Raw genomic sequence first — 20,940 nt, forward strand, 5'->3', positions numbered from 1 at the left:
TGAATTTTCAAACTTTTGTTCATTACTGTGTTGTCTGAATTTTTACCACGCCACAGTTATAACAATCTGTTTCCTTCAGTTTAGGATGCCCCCGAGTTGGTACTTTTTCTCCCACAGTCTTGCTAACCAGTCTTCGATAAGTTTCATCTTGAGCTCACTGATAAAGAATGAAGCACACTGCTTTGAGACCAGCTCAGCTTCTCTCAGTTATGCATTGTTCATTTTGTAGAGCAATTTACAGTAGTCCCTCCGAAGAAGATCTGCTTCTATTTTTTTAGGAAAAAAGAAAAGAAGATCGGCTTATTGGGCCGCCAGGCTGCGTTCTTTTACGACGGGCGGCCCAGCGCAATTCTGGAAGCCCGCTAAGTCTCCACGCCAGCCCAAGCCCATGCCTCCTCCCACCACAGACACAGCCTCCTCTACATAAAGCGCCCCCAGCAAACCCTAGCGAGCTCCACCCCCAGCGCCGCCGCCGCCTCCTCTGCGCCCCAAACCCTAGCTCGCCCGCAGCGCCGCGGCCTCCTCCCTCCCATCCTCCACCGGCAGCCATGGCGACGGAGCTGGCCTACGCGCCGCCCATGAAGTCGGGCAAGCTCGGGTTCGAGGGAACCCAGGAGGTGCAGCACCGCATCCGCATCACCCTCTCCTCCAAGTCCGTCAAGAACCTCGAGAAGGGTCAGTGCCCCATCCGATCCCTTCTCTTGCTTCTTCACCGTTCGTCTCCGATCTGATGCGTTTGTGCGTGTGCAGTGTGCTCGGATCTGGTGAAGGGCGCCAAGGAGAAGCAGCTCAAGGTCAAGGGCCCCGTCAGGATGCCCACCAAGGTGCTCAACATCACCACCAGGAAGTCCCCCTGTGGAGAAGGTTGGTAGCCACCTCCCTACCTCTCTGCCTGATCCCATTTTTATTTTGCCTACATGCCGTGCATCGTATCAGTTCCTGGTAGTCCATGTCAGTAAGGACGTGTCTATGGTTTGAATTGCTGGTACGTTGATGGTGGCGTGCTGAGCAGAGGATGTGAAACATTTAGACCGCTGAGGCCTTTCCGGTCTTTGATGATCTAAAAATCGAGCTTTTTAAAACTGATGCCTGGCATGCCATCAATCAACGTACTGCTTTGTTCTTGTGTATCTGAGATGCAGCTCTATTACAGTGGTAATAATGTAGAGTAGTTGCATATGAACCGTTTGTCAGCTGAGCACGTGATGTTACAAGGAGATGCTACTGAGATGTCCCTTCGTTGAAGTATCTTAAACCGAGCTTTTTAAAACTGATGCTTGGTTCACTCGGTGCGAAGTTAGATTACGAGTATCGTTCTTGGTTGTTGGTCATCCTACATGTTGGTCATCTGTTTGTAAATTGAAATCTATTGCACACTGAATCTAGCAGTGATCCTATCCATGACAGTTTGTCATGTGCGATGTTGATTTTCTGTTTATGTTTTATGATGGGCTGGTCAGATGATGCTGAAACAACATATTCCTGAGATTTTCTTTGAGGAATACAAAATCGAGCTTTTTAAGACTGATGGCTAGCCTGTCTTGTGATTATTTTCTTCTTTGTACCTGTTCCTTCTAGCAGGCAATGCGAGTAATGTGTTAAGTTCAGTCCTCCTCACATTTTTTAACCAGTATGGCATGATTGTAGCTTATGTTACAATTGGTTTTAACCAGTTAGCATCTTATCTTACCAAGAATGAAGCATTTGCAATTAGTAGATGGGCTGAGCAAATGATGATGCATATGATTAGTCTGATCCATTTGATGTTTCAAAATCGAGCTTTTTAAACCTGATGCTCAGCTCATCACAAATCAGTTTTCTGTTAATCTTGCTGTGCATTTTTTCTTTGAAATAAAATTTTGAGATGAACTCAGTCTAACTACTTGTTCTTGGTCTCTGGTAAAACAGGTACCAACACCTGGGATCGGTTTGAGATGCGGGTGCACAAGAGGGTGATCGACCTCGTCAGCTCCCCCGACGTCGTCAAGCAGATCACCTCGATCACCATTGAGCCCGGCGTCGAGGTCGAAGTGACCATCAGCGACCAGTAGTTATGCTACCCCATGATATGTGTCTTTAAATCTTTCTACAAGGGTGGAGAGACACCAGCGTACCAAGATATTTTTGAAACTTTCTGTAGTATGAGAACTGGGTTTTGTATGACTAGGTTCTTTGCTTCGTGATTCTAAGTGCCTACTGTCCTAAATTATCTGTCAATTTTCGTTCGTTGCCCTGTTGTGTGTGCCGGGTTGAATGTTTATACATGGATCGCTATTTATCTATGAGATTTGGTAGCGTTTCCTTGATATCTTCAGTGGAAGATTTTCTGAACTGTATTACATTGAAATATACAAAACAGCAGCAAAATTTGGTAGTACTTAGAGAATCCCTGCATATTAGCAAAATTTTCTGATTATACATCTTTGGATAACAAACCAGTTGATCTGAGCAGCCAATCAATAGCACAGGTTGGATAACAAAACAAAACAAAGCAATCATATATACATACTGCTTGCTGAAAAGGCAAGAAATAATTAGTGCACAATGTCCTCACCCACTCCACTAGCACTGACTAGGTAATGTACCACGCCAGATCCTCACTTGCCTAACCATCCAATCAACCTCTAACAAACAAATGGTCGCACACGTACATACAAAACACCAGCAGGTCAATAACACACCAATCAAACCAAAGTGTGCATGAGAAAAACAGCTCCCAGACAGCCGCCTGCGACGTGCATCGAAAACGTAAGCCCACGGACGGTCGTTGTAGTTAGGGTGTCGCTGGATCCTTCCACTCCTAGTTTTCATCATATTTTAGGGCGTCTCTCAGGGCGACCCCGCCCCGGCCTTGCCCTTCTTCTACCGTCTCCTCCGTGGGCCGCACGGCGTTTCTCAGGGCGATCCCACCCTCACCTTGCCCTTCTTCCACCGTCTCCTCTGTCGGCCGCACGCTGAAGGAGTTTGCTGCAATGCCCGCCTCGGCTAGCTGGAGGGTGTTGTACGCGTAAGGCCACAATCCTGCAATGGAAATCAGTACTTGCTAAGTATTTATCACTGAGAAACCACGGAAGACTCGAAACTCGATTGGTAAAGGGAGGAGGCACCGTCTGTGTCGAAAGGATATGGGAAAAATTGCAGGTAACAGAACGAGGCCACTGTGAGACCTGCAAAGGGCAACAGGAGAATAATTTTTTTTATTAATCAACTATGGGCGTCTAGAAGGTCATCTGTATAACTAATTTACGCAACAACGACAAATGGCAGACAAACCTATGATAGCTCCAGCAAACACATCTTGCCAGTGGTGCCAGTAGTCATCCACTCGAGAAACGGCAACGAGCGCAGCAGTAAGTAGAGGCAGAACAATGATGCACAGCTTTGCGATATGGCCTTTACGATCAAAAACTGCGATTTTCCCAGTTAAGTACCACGTGAGGAAGCCCAGGCCGGCGAAAGACCCTGGAATAGATTGATTATTAGCACAAGGTGAAAGAAAACAGGTTATTATATCGACGGTCTAGTTAGGTGATCTAGCCATGACCTATTTGACGCAATTGTAACAACACTACAACATATATAGATTGTACATGTGGGTAATAAAAGACTGAGACCCCTACTGAATTGGCCTGAAAACATGTTGATTTTACCTAGAAAAATGCTTCTGATAGGACTCGCATTTCACCACACAGGGCATGTTTTGGCTGCAACCTTGAGACAAGGCTAAGGCTAGGCCAATTTTGTGGGGTCTCTAATCAAACACATGACTTATGTGCATTGTCCATTACAAGATGTATATATATACCTCCACAAAATGGTACACATGACAAACCCAATGTTTTTATGCCGTGGAGTAGTTCCAGAACTAGTTACCACACAACTACTACACCAAGCAGCAACCAAAGCATCTAAACTGAAATGGGGCACTTCCTGGTTCGCTGCCACATCGCACCAACGTAGCCAATGCCAGGCTGTCTTATGCCCAATTGTGGCCTAGCCACCCATCAGAGTTCCCCTGGTTCAATGACTGCCACTAAGGCCTTGTACAATGCAAGGTGCTTAGAGTGCTTCGGAAAATAAACCAAGTTTTTCTTAAGCACCAGTGCTTATTTCTACAGGAGGGATGCCTAATTAAGCATCTAGCCTCTACAAATAAGCACCGGTGCTTGAGGAAAAACTGGTTTATTTCTCTACTAGGCACCTTGCATTGTACAAGGCCTCCAAAGCCAGCTAACACAAGCAGCCCAACCAACCGCAAAAACACAGGTACCATCACTTATTCCCAGGTCCCAGCATGGTTTGTGTCAAAAAGGATTATCACAAGGGTGTAAAAAACAACTTCAAGTATCTAACTGAGTTTTAAAGAATTCCATAGGCATAGCTGACCAAATGCCTGACACCAGTATTACCAATTAAATGACTTACATGATGCGTGTCCACTTGGGAAGCTCTTGTGACCTTCCTTGATGACACTCTTCTCCCCATGGCACAGAACGCCAGTAGTAACATTATCATAAAGCTGAAAAAGAGTCCTTCGATGAGTTTTGGTCAAATATGGGCTCCATAGATGATAAGAACTGAACAATGAGCAGGTCAACAAAGATAAACTTGTGACTGGAAAAAGTGAAGTTCTTGGCTAGTAATCTTACATCCTTTCCATCTGGGAAACAGCGCCAGAAGAAATCAGGACGTGGTCGGCCAACTCCATCCTTAATTGCATCAGTAATCACCGCAGTTATGAGCACCGAATAAAGAATACCTACAAAAATATACGTGTTTCGAATTATTTCTTGCACATACAATATCAACATATTCATATGCCTAAGAATATGTTAGATACCCAGAATGCCATGGTGCAAATCATAGAAATTCTTCTTCTTGAAGTAAATTCCACCAAAGATGGCACAGGGTAAGACAATTCCAATGACCTGCAAATCATGTGAGTTACAAAAATGGGACTATCTTTTCGAATGGCACAAAAATGATGTAAACAATGGAAAGTCCAAAATTAGCAGCACAAGAACACACCGGAACAGCCCAAAAGGGCACAGTATTGCCCTGTAAGGGATATCTCAAGTCAGTCATCATGTCCTTCCCAACGAAACGGTGAAAAGGCTCAATTATATTCAACAATCCATCTATGACAGCAAGGAGGACAAGTATTATCCAGTCATACATGTGGAGTCTTGCAATTTTGGCTCCATGGGACTTTATAGTGTAACGGCTTAACTGTATATCTGCCATTATGTCCTATAAATAACAAAGGGAGCAAGACAAAGAATTGTTGAGTAAAGTTGCAATAGTTACAAGATAGACTGGATGTAATACAACTATGATTAATTAAATGAAAGGTAAAAAAAAAGCAAAAAAAAGGATTAAAAACGAAAACAGGAGCACAATACTTGCATTTCTGATGAAGACAATGTTATTCTGTTTGACTGGCTTCTGTAATAATTCTGTGTTCCTGTATTTCCTCAGTTTATTTGTACACAGGATGCTCCTAGAATTCCAAATAACTTGCAACCTTGATTGGAAAATGATCATATGTACAGGCTATAGTTTCCAATTATCAAGGAGTGCGCGAAGCGTGGGCATACAAGGTTGCCATGACCCATGCCAAGATGGGACAGGTAAGTTGTTCAGCAGGTCACACATTCTTGTTGAATACTCCCTCCGTCGGGAAAAATTTGTTCCTCAAATTGATGTATCTAGCACCAAGTCAGTGCAAACTTTTTCGGGGGGAGGGAGCATAAATTAACATATTTGTGTCGTTGTAAAACCATGGACATTCTATGCTGGCAATTCGGCAATATTTACTGTAGATGACAAGTCAACAGCATGGAGATTCTCTGCAAAGCACTAGTACTAAGAGGAAGATTAGGATTCAAGGGCGGGCCAAATAACCTGGAATTTGGGGGAGGAAATCAAGCTGCTGCCGTGAAGCTCATGGGCGCGTCAGCACCGTCTTGTCTCGTCTCCGAAGCTCCTGCTCCTGCTCCTGCAGCGGGAAAGCACGCCTAAAGAAATGCGCCAAGGACCCGCCCCCGCTACTGCCACGCCGCCGGCAAGAAGCAGCAGCCCCGCCCACCGCGCGCTGCCGGCCAAGCTCGGGCTTGCTCCGCCTGCCCCGCTCGCGAGAAGAACGGAGGGAGGGAGAAGAGAAAGCGAGGGACTCACTCATGTAGTCCGGCCGCCGGCGGAGGCCCAGATGCGCGCCGCCGCGCGGGTCGTCGGGAGACGAGAATCGATGGGCGGTTCGGGGTGGGGGAAAGTATCTGGGCCGTCTACCAAAGCATCCCCTGCTTATTTGCTTTCTTTAAATAAATTTCTCGAGTGTTGATTGTTTTTTTTGTTCTTTTTGAGATAGCTACCCGCTCAGTTTTAAATTTCCCGAGTGGATACTAGACTTCACCAATACTCCACGTATGATAAATTGTTTATAAAACAAATTTATCCATCTACCATCGAGTCGGATGCGGATTTTTGGAACCTTGGTCTAGGCACACCCGCTTAGAAAAAAAAACAATTTAAAAATAGTAAAAAAATATCTAGGCAAAATACTCGGATGTGCCGAGAGCGAGAAGGTCGGGCTTTCTTGAGAAGATGATCTTCCTCTTTCAAATTATATGGATAACAGACTCAGTTCTCACTTTTATTACATCCATGAATGAAGAGATACACCACTTCCTCGAAACTATAACTGCTCGTATCATAACAAAAAAATTGGATTTGCTTCCCCACTTCCTCAAGGGGATTCGTACATTGAATGAGGATTCCTACTATGGTACAACAAATCAATCCATTCAAATAAGTGAAACCATTAGGATGAGTTCTCCTCATGATTGTAATAAACCCGCTTGTGGCTGTCGCCACTTTGTGGGTTGGTGCCGTCCACCTAAGCCATCCCATGTGCCATGTGGTTTCCCTACATACCAGGGTTTGTAGCTTGTTTGATGATCGATGATTTAGCTGTGGAGGCGTGCACCCGATGAGAGCATGTGACATGCTGAATATATGATTTTACTACACATAGAGGTGAAGATAGAAAATCAAAGCTGGCTCGCGAAAATAGTTCTCGGAAGCAAACAATAGTCATGCAATGCGGTGGGTCAGTGTAGCACCTTCATGTCACCATACCCAACCAATAAATACCAGTCTCCCCCATGCCTCTCAACTCCAATTCCAATTTCTTATCTCTCATGTCTCCTAGTTCCAATTCCAATTTCTTATAGCAATGAGGGGTTATCCATATATCTAGAGAGTGGAGAGCAACTATTTTGAATTGTGTAGGCTTGAAATGCACCGGGAACAATTTTACGGAAACAAGGCTCCGTTTGTTACAATAGTTTATGTCGCCAACCTCATTTGATGGAGGACTTGGTGATAGGCACCGATGGGAAGAGACCTTAGCAGGCCAGCAACAATAACAGACATGTACAATCCTTGCGACAAGGTGCATTGACACTCTGACCCGACATTTAGGCATCTCTCGACCTGAGGTCACACCTCTTCTCATTAGAGTATTTTTTGATTGGGTAGAATATAGATTGCCATGTGATGCTCTTGTTTTTTTTCTAAACACGAATTGGGCCACTTGCTTATGCTAATTGTCTGCCTAATTGTGTCTACTAAAAAGTAACACTAATTAAGTGCCCATAGTGTGCTTAACGCATAACGCAACAAGAATGAGCATCGATCTTCTATGTTGGTGGTGGGCTCTCCCTCCATAGGATCTCGTGTTGAGATCCATACTTGAATTGTTTCATTTAGGTTGAGCATTATATTTAAAGCGTTTAATTGAGAGCTGTTGTGTCCCTTACCTAGCTTGCATGACACTGAAGCAACCAATGCTTTCTCCTAGCAAGAATTACATGCCATTGGAATTAAATTTGAAGCAGTGAAATTTTTCCTCTCGACTAGTTTTATTGAAGCTCAAGTCAAACCTCTGTTGGATAAACATCTATTCTAGCATCGACTTCTTATGTTCTTAACAAACAAGCAATGTATTGGATGATCAACCCCATTGTAAAGCAGAACATGACACCCCTTTACATAGGGGCTCAGGAAGGCGTTATATTGGATGTGTACAGTGAGCTAATAAGACTCCATTCATATTCATCTATATGATCTGTCGTAGTTTGTTTTTTCATAGCAAACAGATGGCATGATTCCCTAGGAAAGAGTTGTCGGCATCTCAATTCAAGAAGCTAGGGAAGAATCTAGACGTAGATGTGTTGAGAGTGAGAAGGCCAGTCTTCATCGAGACAGTCTTCCTATTCTGAATTATATGAATAACAAAAATCAATCCTCACATGTATTAACTTCATGAGTGAAGATATAAACTTTCCATCGATATTATCACCACTATCAACATAAAATAACTGGATTTGTTTCCCTAGTTCCTTCGGGGGATTCATACATCAAATGAGGATTCCTACAAGGGTACACAGATCAATCTATTGAAATCAATGGAACCATTAGGGTGAGTTCTCATTATGATTGTAATCATTATGATTGTAATAAACCTGCTCATGCTCTTGCCTCTTTGTTGTGCTGGTGTTGACCACGGAAGCCATGGAGGCGTGTACCCGATGAGAGCCTATGACATGGTCAATATATAATTTTACAACATAAAGGTGAAGATAGCAAATTAAAGCAAACTATAGAAGTGTAACCCATGCGTTAAAATAGTACCACTAGCACACAAAAGAGATACAATGCGGTGGGCACGTGGTGGCACCTTCATGTCACCATACCCAATACCAATATTCTCTAGCAACGTTGGATGGAGATCAATCTCCCTCGTGCCCCTTAGTTCCAATTCATATTTCCTCTAACAATGAGAAAACCATACATATATCTAGAGAATAAAAAGCATCCATTATGAATTGCGTGGGCTTAAAAGGAACCAGGAACAATTTTATGATGATGAGGCAAAGTCTGTTAACCACTTTCTTTCTCCAAGCTAACCTAGTAGAGAAGATGGCGATCGGCCTGGACGGGAAGGGGCCTTTTGCGGGCCACAACAACCGCGGGAAACAAGTTGTACAATCCCCGTGGAATGCTGAAGTACACATTAGACTGCTCCTCGGTGCCCCAAGGTTCACTTGTTTACGACAACTGTTTCGCCTAGTACACATTAGTAGTACATGTGATTCTTAAAAAGTAGTAATAGGAGTACATGTTACAAAGTCGCACTAATTAAGCTTCCATAGCATGCTTCACACATAATGCAATAACAACGAGCATCGATCTCCTATGCAGGTGGCACACACTCGCTCTGTAGGATCTCGCATTGAGATGTTTACCTGAATTGTTTCGTTTCGGTTGAGCATTACATGTTCAAGCAGTTGAGAGTTGTGCTACTCTTTGTGCAAGCTATAATACTTGGGCACCATTTGCTGAACCTTTTGTTACTTGGAAGCGCGGGGGAATGTTGCCTCCTTCCCTAGCTTGCATGTTGAAGATCCTCCTCGAGCAGCATTACATCCGGGTAACTGGGTGGTCATTCATTTCTTATTCAAAAAATGAATACAATGTGCACTACAACTCATTTTACCTCAAGTCCCACGCCATGCTATCTCTTCCTAATTTAATGAGTTAATTGTACGGAAGTACCACAATTGAGGCATTACATGCAGATTGGTACCACTTTTCGTAATTTTTACGTGTCGGTACCAAGTTTGGGGCGAGCCGTTACAAAAAGGTCTAAATTGCATATAAACACGTATTGACAGTGTAGACCTGTCGTCGAAGCACTGCGCCCGCTAGCCACAACGCCACAGCGCGGCCGCTGATGAGACCCAGGCGGAACACTTATTACACTAGGGATGCACAAGCCACTATCACGTACGGGCCGGCTCACTAGTGTCCCTCAACCAGTTTTCTATCTGTTTTTTTAACGGGTTTTCCTGTTTCTTTATTTTTTTCTTTTTCCCTTGTTTTGTTTTGCTGTTTTTGTTTTTGTTTATTTTATTTTATCCTTTTTCGTTTTTATTTTTGTACTTTGTTTTCAAGAAAATGTTTTGAAATCCAAATTTTGATCATGATTTCGAAACTGTTCATGGTTTTCAAATTTTGTTCACATTTTGAAAAATGTGTTCATAATTTAAAAAATCAGTATAGATCACAAAAATGTTCAATGTGTATATAAATATAGTTCCATGTATATCACAAAAATGTTCAAGGTGTAGCAAAAAGTTGTTCAACATACATTAAAAAATGTTCAATGTATATGTAAAAATGGTTCAGCGTATATCGCAGAAAATGTTCAATGTGTATTTAATTATTGTTCAGTATATTTCACAAAAAAATTAATGTGTAATTAAAATTTGTTCATTGTACATTACAAAATGTTCAAATTATATTAAAAAATGTACAACGGTCTAAATTTCGACTTCTTTTTGTCTAGCGTTGCATTTAGTTCTTAAATGTTCGTGCGGCCAAAAATAACATTTACACTCATTAGATCGACTGGCAAAGAACTGTTCCTTTCGATCGTCTGCTCTCGAGTTCGATTCCTCGATCCATCGTATTTTTTGTGGAATTTTAGTACCGACTCAGTACGACGCAACGAGTGGGCTGACCCATTAAGAAAGTGCCCCGCGCGAAAGCTCGTCTGTTTAAGGCCTCGCTAAGCCCAACTGCCGGCCAAACATTGCGAACCGTTAGAAAAGAGATATCGCCTGCATACCGTCGTCGGGGAAGCCCTGGTGTCTTGGCTAGAGCGGGTAGCTGCCGAACCGCTGATCGCGGGGTTCGAATCCTGCTGGCGCATGATTTTTCGTTTTATACTTTATTTGTTCAATACGCCTGGAACTTTCAAACTAGTCCGTGAAAAACTTGCGAACAAAAAAAAACCCTCTCAGCAGCCTTTTTTACCGCGAAAAAATGGGCATTTATGTAATTACATATAAAGCTAGAGGGTTTTCTGCAAAAAATCTGCCACACAGGCACCTGATAGGCAGGCCCCGTCAGTCAGATACACTATCAATACGTATTTATACGTGATTTAGATTTTTTTGTAACGGCTAGCCTCAAACTTAGTACTGACATGTAAAAATTACGAAAAATGGTACCAATCTGTATGTAATGCCCCAATTGTGGTACTTTTGTGCAATTAACTCTAATTTTTTTAATAATAAAGCACGGATTGACTTTGTCGGGTTCACCGTCACAATACGCTTTTACGATTCGTATAGACAAAATTGTAATATTAACGAGGTGGTATTAATTTGGGGATGTCCTATATAAAATTGCTTTCATTTTCTTCTTCGTGCCGCGTCCTACGCCGTACTGGGCCTCATGTGGTACCAATCTGTATGTAATGCCCCAATTTTGATACTTCTGTGCAATTAACTCTATTTTTTTAATAATAAAACACGGATTGACTTTGTCGGATTCACCGTCACAATACGCTTTTACGATTCGTATAGACAAAATTGTAATATAAACGAGGTGGTATTAATTTTGGGATGTCCTATATAAAATTGCTTTCGTTTTCTACTTCGTGCCGCGTCCTACGCCGTACTGGGCCTCATGTGCTGAATTGCTGATGGGCTTTCTCCTTGCCTTCGTAGGAGAAGCGAAAAATTGTGTGCATTAATGGATTCAAACACACAACCTATCGCTACATCAATACGGCTGTAGCCAACAGACTAAGGCGTTGTTGTGACAAAAAAATAGCGTTAACCTTATAATCAAATAATCCCACCTCGCTTCTTCACAGCAATTTTCACCTGCTTATACATGTATATAAAAATCAATCAGCCGAACAGAACCCAAGAAATGAAATGAAGGAGGCGTGAACAGAACCAAACACAGGAAGAAGGCCAACATGATTAGCGTCTGGGTATGTGCGTCTAAAAGAAGGAAATATTGGCTAGGAAACATGCGTGTGCCCATAAAAATATGAAAAATGCATGTGCGAGCCAAGAGCCACGTCCCCATTGCCAAGGAAATAGAAGACGATAATAAACCTGACAAATATGAAAATCTGAGTCCTATCATATTTCTTTCAAAGGTGATTTTTTTACAAATATCCAACCAAAAACAATATGCATGTATTTGTCTTTTTTTATACACAGATTTTGATGAAAACTCACACAAATATACTACATTCTTTGACTTTTTGGATAAAAAATATGTTTTCTAAAAACGGTCATAATGTGCCCTTGCTCCAAAGTGACTTTTTGGATTAATCACAAAGACTACGTGAAGTATGGTTTAAAAAAGGCAGCATGAAGTAAAACGATTTTTTTGCGTATGTTTGTCTTTTACAAACACAGGTTGTGATGAAAACTCACACAAATATACTACTTTTTTGACTTTTTGAATAAAAATATGTTTTCTAAAAAATGGTCACAACGTGCCCGTGCTCCAAAGTGACTTTCTGGATTAATCACAAAGCCTACATGAAGTATGGTTAAAAAAGACTACGTGGAGTAAAAAGTGGAACCACCACGTGGCATACATGATATAGTACTACCTCCTCCGTCCCAAAATTTTTGTCTTAGATTTTTCTAAATACGGATGTATCAAGTCACGTTTTAGTATTAGATACATCGGTATCTAGGCAAATTTAAGACAAAAGTTTTGGGACGGAGGGAGTATTATGGATGCATGTCAGGAGAAGAACGCATTAGGAGAAAAATTTATCCACGGTTGCATTGTTTTTTAAGTCAATCTATTGTAATAATGAAAAATTATTTCAAAAATAATATTTTTCTCTATTGCAACACATGTAAATATTTTATAATACCTACCGTTCCCGCCATCATCTTGTATCCTGCTAGCAGGAGGATGCGGTGTGGATTACCGATGCTGGCGATAGCAGCAGTCGAGCGGGTGCTGAGCCATCGTGTCATGAGGATGTGTACACGTTTGATGTGGTGCCTGCGGTGACCTTACATCTTCACGGATGGTTGTGTCGACCAGCGGCCGCCAATCAACAGCATGCTTCGTTTTGTCTTCATCACACTGAGCATCATGTTGGTCGTGGTGCTGGTGTTGGAGATGGACCCCTGTTGCACAGTCTTGCGACCTAAACTATAGGAACGTGATTTTTTTTCCGTTGCAACGCACGGATATTTTTGCTAGTAAAACTAATATTATAGGCTCATACATCATCTTGCAAGAAGACGAAGGTGCTTAGCATGTCGAAGTTGATGGGGAAGATCACGTGGGTGCACCCGGGGTCCTCGATGGTGGCTGGTACCTCGGCGCAGGTGGCCAGGGAGAAGGCCATCGCCATCTGGTGGTTGTCGTAGGCGTCGATTGCTGTCACGTTCAGCTTCTCCAGCAGCGTGATGATAATGTACTCCTAGCCTTCTCCACAGTTGCTCCCATCTATGGGCACAAGATACAGGACATGTGAGACTAAGCACCGAGGGGGAAACAGGAGGCTACAATACAAGAATAGGTGACACCTTTGCTAGTTCCGTCTGGATCCCCTATGACATAGTCAATATATGGCTTTGCTACGTGTAAAGGTGAACATAGCAAATGAAAATCGGCTAGAGAAGAGAACCCCATGTGCTACACCTTCATGTCTCCCCAACCGATAAATATTGATCTCTCCAGAGCCTCTCAATTCTAATTCCAATTCCCTCTAGCAAGGGTCGACGGACAGAGATCCATCCATATATCCAGAGAGTGAAAAATGTTTGTCAAATTTATACAAATTGAATTATGTAGATTTGAAAGGCATCGGGAACAATTTTTCGGCAGCTGGACGGAACCAGCTAATCTGATGCATCGGTACAACCATGAACAGTTGTGTAGGTCTCTTCCCGTCCAGGCCGGATGGCGTTCGGCCTGGACGGGAAGAGACCTTTGGCAGCCAGCAGCCTTGGGAGACGAGTACATTCCCCGCATGGTTCTCTTGTCTTACTCTGTGACCTGAACCCTGATATAGTCACATCGGGACATGAGTTTGAACCTCTGATTGGTAAAGTATTTGTTTTGGCTGCACTTGGTGCGTATCAAAATTTTGCTACTGCTGCAGATTCCAACTTGTAACGTACATACTCCAACTGAGATGTAACCTGATGTAGGCTTCCTCCTCTGATCATACGGCCGGAACCGCAGCCACTCTAACAGTAGCACCGCGCGAGAGAGAGGGCACTTGTCTTACGCTGAACTTCTTGCCGGCCACGAATGTGAAGGCCGCCGGATCGGGCGGCACTGCGAGCCAGCTCCAGTTTGAGGCGTGCACCTTGAGCCCCTCCACCTCGTGCTGGACAATCATGGTGATCGCACTGTCGTCGCGGCGCGCCTGCATGAACACACACGCGGGTTTCTGCGTCCGGCGGCACGCCGTAGCATGAGGGTTGGACGGCGTGGGCGAGCGCGCCCAGGTGCGCGTCGATGCGCTTCTCCCGGACGCCCAGGCCCTCGACCTCGAGCACGATCCCTCTCCACCGTCAGTGAAGGCGTCCCTGGCCGCCGACACGATCATGACGCTGCACATATACGGACGGACACGGCCACGCCGCCACGGCAAGGAAGCAAGAATGGATGGTGGCCTTGGTTGATTACCCGCGGAGCACGTCGTGCACCGCCACGGACACAGTCGCCGTGTCCCAGGCTTGCTCCCAGCTTGCTCTCCGGGCTCCAGCCCGCGGAGGTCCACCTTGGTAGCCCCTACACCTTGGTGACCTGACCTCCATCATCTGCTGCTGCTCTGAGCCGTCGCTCCAACCCATCGGGGTTCGCTTCTCAAGGAACGACGGAGATTGATTGTGTGACGTGCCTGATGCTTCTTGGATCTTTGCTTTAAAGCTAGCTATATAGAAATACTTACAGAAATAAGCGGATGAGCTATCGGATAGGGACTGTTCATCACGTGGCACTACGAATCATGTTGGAGTTATCAAAACTTGAGCAAGTTATAATTAGGCAAGTGTAGTTAAGAAACGATCAACATATAAAGGAAAGCTGGAGGATGTATGCGGGCAGCGTTGGATGGTCGCCTCCCGCATCTGTATCCGCGTACTGGTTCCCTGTCCGCAGACGGATGCATGAGGAAATTTACGAGTCAACATTTGAGATGCCCTAATGGTCATAGTCTTTTTTGGGGGGTAATGATCATTTTTTTTGCGGGGTGAAAGACCTTCTTTTAATCAGTCTGGATCAGGATGATCCAAGGAGCATAAGTTTACAACCTCTTCAGGTGCAGATCGCAGCCAAACAGCTCTTTTAACACAGGCACGTCCTATTCTAGCTAGTTCATTACTAACTTGATTACTCTCCCTTCTAATGGCTCTAACCTTCACTTCTCTTCCACCATACATACGCGCTTTAATCTCATGATGAACAAGGCCTGCATTTGGTGACCGGTCTGTAGACTTGTGCATGAGCATAGCAGCAGCCTCTGAGCAGTCCGTCTCCAGGATGAATGGTGCTGAGCTCCACTCCATAGCAAGGGCAACCCCTTCTCTACATGCTTCCAGTTCAGCTGCTAGTGCACTATTGCACGTGAACATGTGGCGGCAAGAAGAAAAAACGATATGGCCCTCAGGGCCGGTCCTGAGACTTTGGGGGCTCGGGGCAAACCTAAAACTCAGGGCCCTTCCGTGTAAATAGCAGAGCGGTAGTAATTGATATATGTACCAAATATTGCCAATAAGCATGTAAATGCATCTAAAAATCAATTTTCAGATCATATTTTTTTGGAGCGAAACATACATGCTCTTTTAAATGTCATGATAACACAAAGTGCTAAAAAATTGCATCAAAGCTTGAACAGTGCAAGCTATATATGAATGATGCATACAGTGGCGAATCTAGGACGTAAATGCTGGGAGGCTCAACTTCAAGGATACTAATTTTTTTGGTGTCGGAAGCCATTTTATGTGCTGCACCTAATTACTAGTGCGCTGATCATTGGTGGTGTTTTTTTGCGTGGCAAATTTTAAGGGTACACTAGAGCCCGTTGAAGCCTGTTGAGTAGAATCGCCCCTGAATGCATATGAAGATAGATTACATAATTAGCGTCGATCAGATTCCAAAAATCCACACCATACACGTAGAACACTAATATAGCACAACGGACCGCGCTACATGTTGCGTGTGACAGGGCAAACACCAGTTGTACTCCCTCCGTTCCGAATTACTTGTCTTGGATTTGTCTAAATACGGATGTATCTAGACTCATTTTATTGCTAGATACCTCCGTATCTAGACAAATCTAAGACAAGTAATTCGAAACGGAGGGAGTAGGAATTATGGGGCTCTTCTAGACCTATGCCTGTGAATCTTCCTAGATGACCACGGTGGGTGATGGAGCAAATCGCGTCACACAACGCAAAGAATGAGCGAACGTGAACCCAGTTTAAATCTAGATAGATAGATATGCTGATATGACATGGGGAGTGATAAGTTGAAGATATGATATACCTCGATTGGTCAGATCTCGGTGATAATGCGATGTGAATTTGCGTCTGGCTCCGGCAAGAGGCACTTGACGGCGTGCGTGCGCGTCCAGCGTCTGGAGACCATAGAGCATAGCCGGGTTCGTCCGCGTGCTGCACTCCGGCGGAGGTTCGTCCAGCGCCGCCAGCAACTCGCCTCGCGACCTGGGCCATGGGATAGGGATCGTCAGGATTTGCCCTTGGAAGGAACTTTTTTTTAGACAAGCCCTTAGAAAGAACTTACGATTGCAGCGTGGACTCCTGTCTCCCAGGCCCATAGGCTCGCCCAGCGTGTGCGTCCCTACGGGCTAAGCCGAGAGCTTCTATTGGACGCTCTTTGCGTCAAATTGGCGGCCAGACGCACAGGGGCAGCTCGACTGGGCCGACCCATGAAGCTTCACCGCGGGACGAAAACGTGTGCGTCCCTACGGGCTAAGCCGAGAGCTTCTATTGGACGCTCTTTGCGTCAAATTGGCGGCCAGACGCACAGGGGCAGCTCGACTGGGCCGACCCATGAAGCTTCACCGCGGGACGAAAAAGATGGCAAAAAGCAAAGGCAGGCGCGACGAGGATTCGAACTTGAGACTCAATGCTTTTGACCGCGCGCACCTGGCCAACCCAGTTTAAATCTAGATAGATAGATATGCTGATATGACATGGGGAGTGATAAGTTGAAGATATGATATACCTCGATTGGTCAGATCTCGGTGATAATGCGATGTGAATTTGTGTCTGGCTCCGGCAGGAGGCACTTGACGGCGTGCGTGCGCGTCCAGCATCTGGAGACCAGAGAGCATAGCCGAGTTCGTCCGCGTGCTGCACTCCGGCGGAGGTTCGTCCAGCGCCGCCAGCAACTCGCCTCGCGACCTGGGCCATGGGATAGGGATCGTCAGGATTTGCCCTTGGAAGGAACCTTTTTTTAGACAAGCCCTTAGAAAGAACTTACGATTGCAGCGTGGACTCCTGTCTCCCAGGCCCATAGGCTCGCCCAGCGTGTGCGTCCCTACGGGCTAAGCCGAGAGCTCCTATTGGACGCTCTTTGCGTCAAATTGGCGGCCAGACGCACAGGGGCAGCTCGACTGGGCCGGCCCATGAAGCTTCACCGCGGGACGAAAAAGATGGCAAAAAGCAAAGGCAGGCGCGACGAGGATTCAAACTTGAGACTCAATGCTTTTGACCGCGCGCACCTGGCCAACCCAGTAGACTGGTACAGTTGGTTCAAGCGCAGCGCATAGCTTAAAGATAAAGCTGACTTGTGAACAGGAACAAATTACTGTAGCGAACCCAAAATTACTTGTTGTATTGATTTTTTTTAAACTGTACTTTCTTTCTATGTGTCTCTTTAAACAAGTGCGCACCTTTTTTGAATTGATGAAAAAAATAGAGACAGGAACATTTTTCGAATATGTGAACAAAAAAATTGAAAAGTCAGAAATTGTTTTTGTGATAATGTGAACCACCTTTTCAATTTGTGAACAAATTTTAAACCGTGTGATCAAATTATGAAATTCCGAAGAAATTTGTAACCGCAAACATTTTTTGAATTTGCGAACAAATTATGATATTCCAAACAAATTTGAAACCGCAAACATTTTTTGAATTTTTGAACAAAAATTTGAAAAATGGAACATTTCATGATATTCCGAACAAAAATTCATACAGCGAACATTTTTTTATTGGTGAACAAAAAAATAAAAATGGAATATTTCATGAAAGTATGAACAAAAGTTTAAAACCATAAACATTTTTTGAAATTCTTGAACATTTATAAAATTTCTATCCAAATTTTGAAAACGTGAACATTTTTTGAAAATGCGAATAATTTTTTGGAAAACACAAACAATTTTCGAAAAATGGAACAAATGTAAAATTCCAAAACTTTTTTGAGAATTTGAACAAATTTGAAAATGCAAACATTTTATGAAAATCACGTGCAAATTTTGAAAAATGACAGCAAATGTGAAATTCCATTTTTTGGAAAATTTGAATAAGTTTGAAAACACGAACATTTTTTGAAAATCACGAACAAATTTGAAACACCGAACACATTTTGAAACACCAACAAATTTTGTACATTTTTTTGAAAAGAACAAAATGTTTATTGAAACCTGAACAAAAAGAATCAAACATTTTTTTATAAAAAGTTGAATAAAGTATTGAATATATTGAACTTTTTTTGAAATTGCTATATTTCTAGAACAAAAATGAAAGAAAGAAAGAAACAGGAAAACGAAAAACGTGAAAGAAAGAAACAGGTAATAGGAGACCTTTTTGCATGTGTAAGACATAAGTGTTGTTAGGCTCGAGTGGCTGGATACGCATTTCCAGTTGTGGGAGGTTTGAGGTTCGATTCCTTCCTCTCTTCATTTTTTTTAACGATTTTCTCTGTAGGAAGCATCCGACATGGACCAGCCCACGAGCGGTCGATGGGTGTGCGACAGGTCGACATTTGCCGCAAAATGCGGCGAATAGGGTTTTCCGGCTAAGCCGTGCGTGTCTGCTGCTAGGCCCTTGCGGCTGCGTCAATACTATGCATGCGTCCTAATCAATCAATCGGGCCTAATAATACTAGTGATTAGCGTCTCAGCCTCCCAGGCCTATAGACTAAGTGCGATCTGACGGGGCCCCCTAGACCTTGGGGGCCGGGGCGGCCGCCCCCCTGCCCCCCTCAGGGCTGGCCCTAATGGCCCTCCGCGTCTCGCATGACCATCCTAAATGCCGCCATTCCCTACTTGCTCCGAGTAAGAGCCGTCGATGTTGAGCTTCAGCCAGCCAGTGGGAGGCGGCTCCCATCTGTTCGGTTGCCGTGACACCCCGTCCCTACTGGTCGGTTTGCTAAGCGACGTTCCAGCCACATGGGGCGCCGACAACTGCACCACCATTTTGCCTTTCTCATGGTCACCTTGGGGACGCTGCTGGATACAAAGGAGGGACGTGATGTAGCTGTGTAAGAATCTGCGTGATGCCTCAGTCGGTGTAGCCTCCTTCTCATGTGTGATCTCATTTCGGACATGCCATGAGCGCCACATAGTCATCAGTAGAGCCATTCTTGAGGTGTCGTTGAGCGGCTCCAGCACCTCGAACAACCACTCTGGCCCTGTGTTGCGAACAGAGCTGATATCTGGCAGCAACCAATCCTGCGCCATGGCACGCCGTAGGAACACCGCACGAGGGCACCTACACATATCATGGAAGCCGTCCTCGCATTCCATTCCACACACAGGGCATATATTAGATGGTTTCAAGTGACGAGAACATTTGTTGGACCAAGTGGCCAGAGAATTAGTCGCGAGCCGCCATGCAAAGACGCGTACCTTAGGGCGAGCAGAGCACCCTCATATGATCTTCCAGATGGCACGACGACCATCCGATGCCCTGCTCATTGCACATGCCGATGGGCGCTCGCGCTCGTCCATGGCTAGGCGGTATGCCGAACGAATGGTAAATATGCCGTTCTTCTCTAGCGCCCAAGCAAGGGTGTCGTTGAAGCCATGGGGGCATGCATGGATGCACGTGATGACGTCAATGTTGACCGGAAGGAGGTGTCGACGAAGAAGGTCCAGCCGCCATGCGCCGCGCTCATCAAGAAGATCCCCCACTCGCCTCAGTCGGCACATGCCCTGCATTGTGATGAGATTCCCTCCATGCTCCCTCGGTAGCCAGCTATCTCGCCATATGCGAATGTTTTTGCCATTACAAATGCGCCAAATCATCCCTTTCTTCAGAAGTTCGAGGCCGTGCTGGATGCCCTGCCAAGATGCCGAAGCACCACCAGAAAAAACCGTATCCTCAATGCGCAAGATAGTATCGAGCTTTTAGAACCTACGCACATAAACTATCTGGTTTAGTTAGGAGGCGCCAAGCCTGTTGGGCTAGCAGGGCTTGGTTAAACAAGCGGAAGTCTCTAAATCCAAGGCCTCCCTTGGTTTTGTGCGCCATAATATTTGGCCAAGAGATCCAATGTGTTTGCGCTTCCCTTTAAGGATCCCCACCAAAAGTTCCTGACCATGCCGTTCAAGTCATCACAAACAGATATTGGAAGTTTAAACACACTCATCACGAAGGTTGGGATTGCCCGCAAAATGGATTTGACCATCACTTCTTTCCCTGCCGACAAAAGTGTGTCACCCCATGCAATAATCCTTTTTGTCAAATGTGCCTGAAGATTCTGAAATTTTCTTTTCGACATCCGCCCCTCTAGTGTAGGCAACCCAAGATATCTCTCTTTAAAGGTCGACCTTCCAACCTGTAGGGTCGAACGAATACTCGCTTGGCTTCTCTCCGGACATGATTTCCCAAACATGATACTGCATTTTGCTGGGTTAATCAACTGGCCTGTTGCTTTCTCGTAGGACATGAGGATATTACGACCCCATCAGCTTGCTCACTATCAGCCTTGAAAAAGAGTAGGGTGTCATCTGCAAACAACAAGTGGGAGATCCCCGGGGCACGCCGGCAGATTTTCAGTGGCACCAAATTCCCACTCCTTTTACCATCCTTCAACAAGGACGAGAGACCGCCAACAAAA

General features: G+C 44.6%; 2 protein-coding genes and 3 pseudogenes across 2 annotated transcripts; 4 read left to right on the forward strand and 1 right to left on the reverse strand.

Moving 5' to 3' along the window:
• Positions 1-442: 442 nt before the first annotated feature.
• LOC119356651 (40S ribosomal protein S20) lies at positions 443-2,282 on the forward strand. The gene is made up of 3 exons (XM_037623634.1): positions 443-675; positions 751-864; positions 1,909-2,282. Exons 1-3 carry the CDS (start codon positions 549-551, stop codon positions 2,049-2,051), a joined length of 384 nt encoding a protein of 127 aa, XP_037479531.1. The 5' UTR covers positions 443-548; the 3' UTR covers positions 2,052-2,282.
• LOC119359861 lies at positions 1,007-1,092 on the forward strand (annotated as a pseudogene).
• LOC119359858 lies at positions 1,197-1,280 on the forward strand (annotated as a pseudogene).
• On the forward strand, positions 1,455-1,534 carry LOC119359857 (annotated as a pseudogene).
• A 163-nt stretch (positions 2,283-2,445) lies between the features above and the next one.
• LOC119356652 (lipid phosphate phosphatase 2-like) lies at positions 2,446-6,283 on the reverse strand. Its single transcript, XM_037623635.1, has 9 exons — positions 6,178-6,283; positions 5,905-5,998; positions 5,029-5,250; positions 4,841-4,928; positions 4,650-4,759; positions 4,426-4,519; positions 3,274-3,462; positions 3,108-3,167; positions 2,446-3,021 (listed from the first exon to the last, which is right to left on the reverse strand). The coding sequence occupies exons 3-9, from the start codon at positions 5,242-5,244 to the stop codon at positions 2,801-2,803; spliced, it is 978 nt and encodes a 325-aa protein (XP_037479532.1). The 5' UTR covers positions 5,245-5,250; positions 5,905-5,998; positions 6,178-6,283; the 3' UTR covers positions 2,446-2,800.
• Positions 6,284-20,940: the final 14,657 nt, after the last annotated feature.

This window comes from Triticum dicoccoides, chromosome 2A (assembly GCF_002162155.2).
Source record: "Triticum dicoccoides isolate Atlit2015 ecotype Zavitan chromosome 2A, WEW_v2.0, whole genome shotgun sequence".
NCBI classification, from domain to species: Eukaryota; Viridiplantae; Streptophyta; class Magnoliopsida; order Poales; family Poaceae; genus Triticum; species Triticum dicoccoides.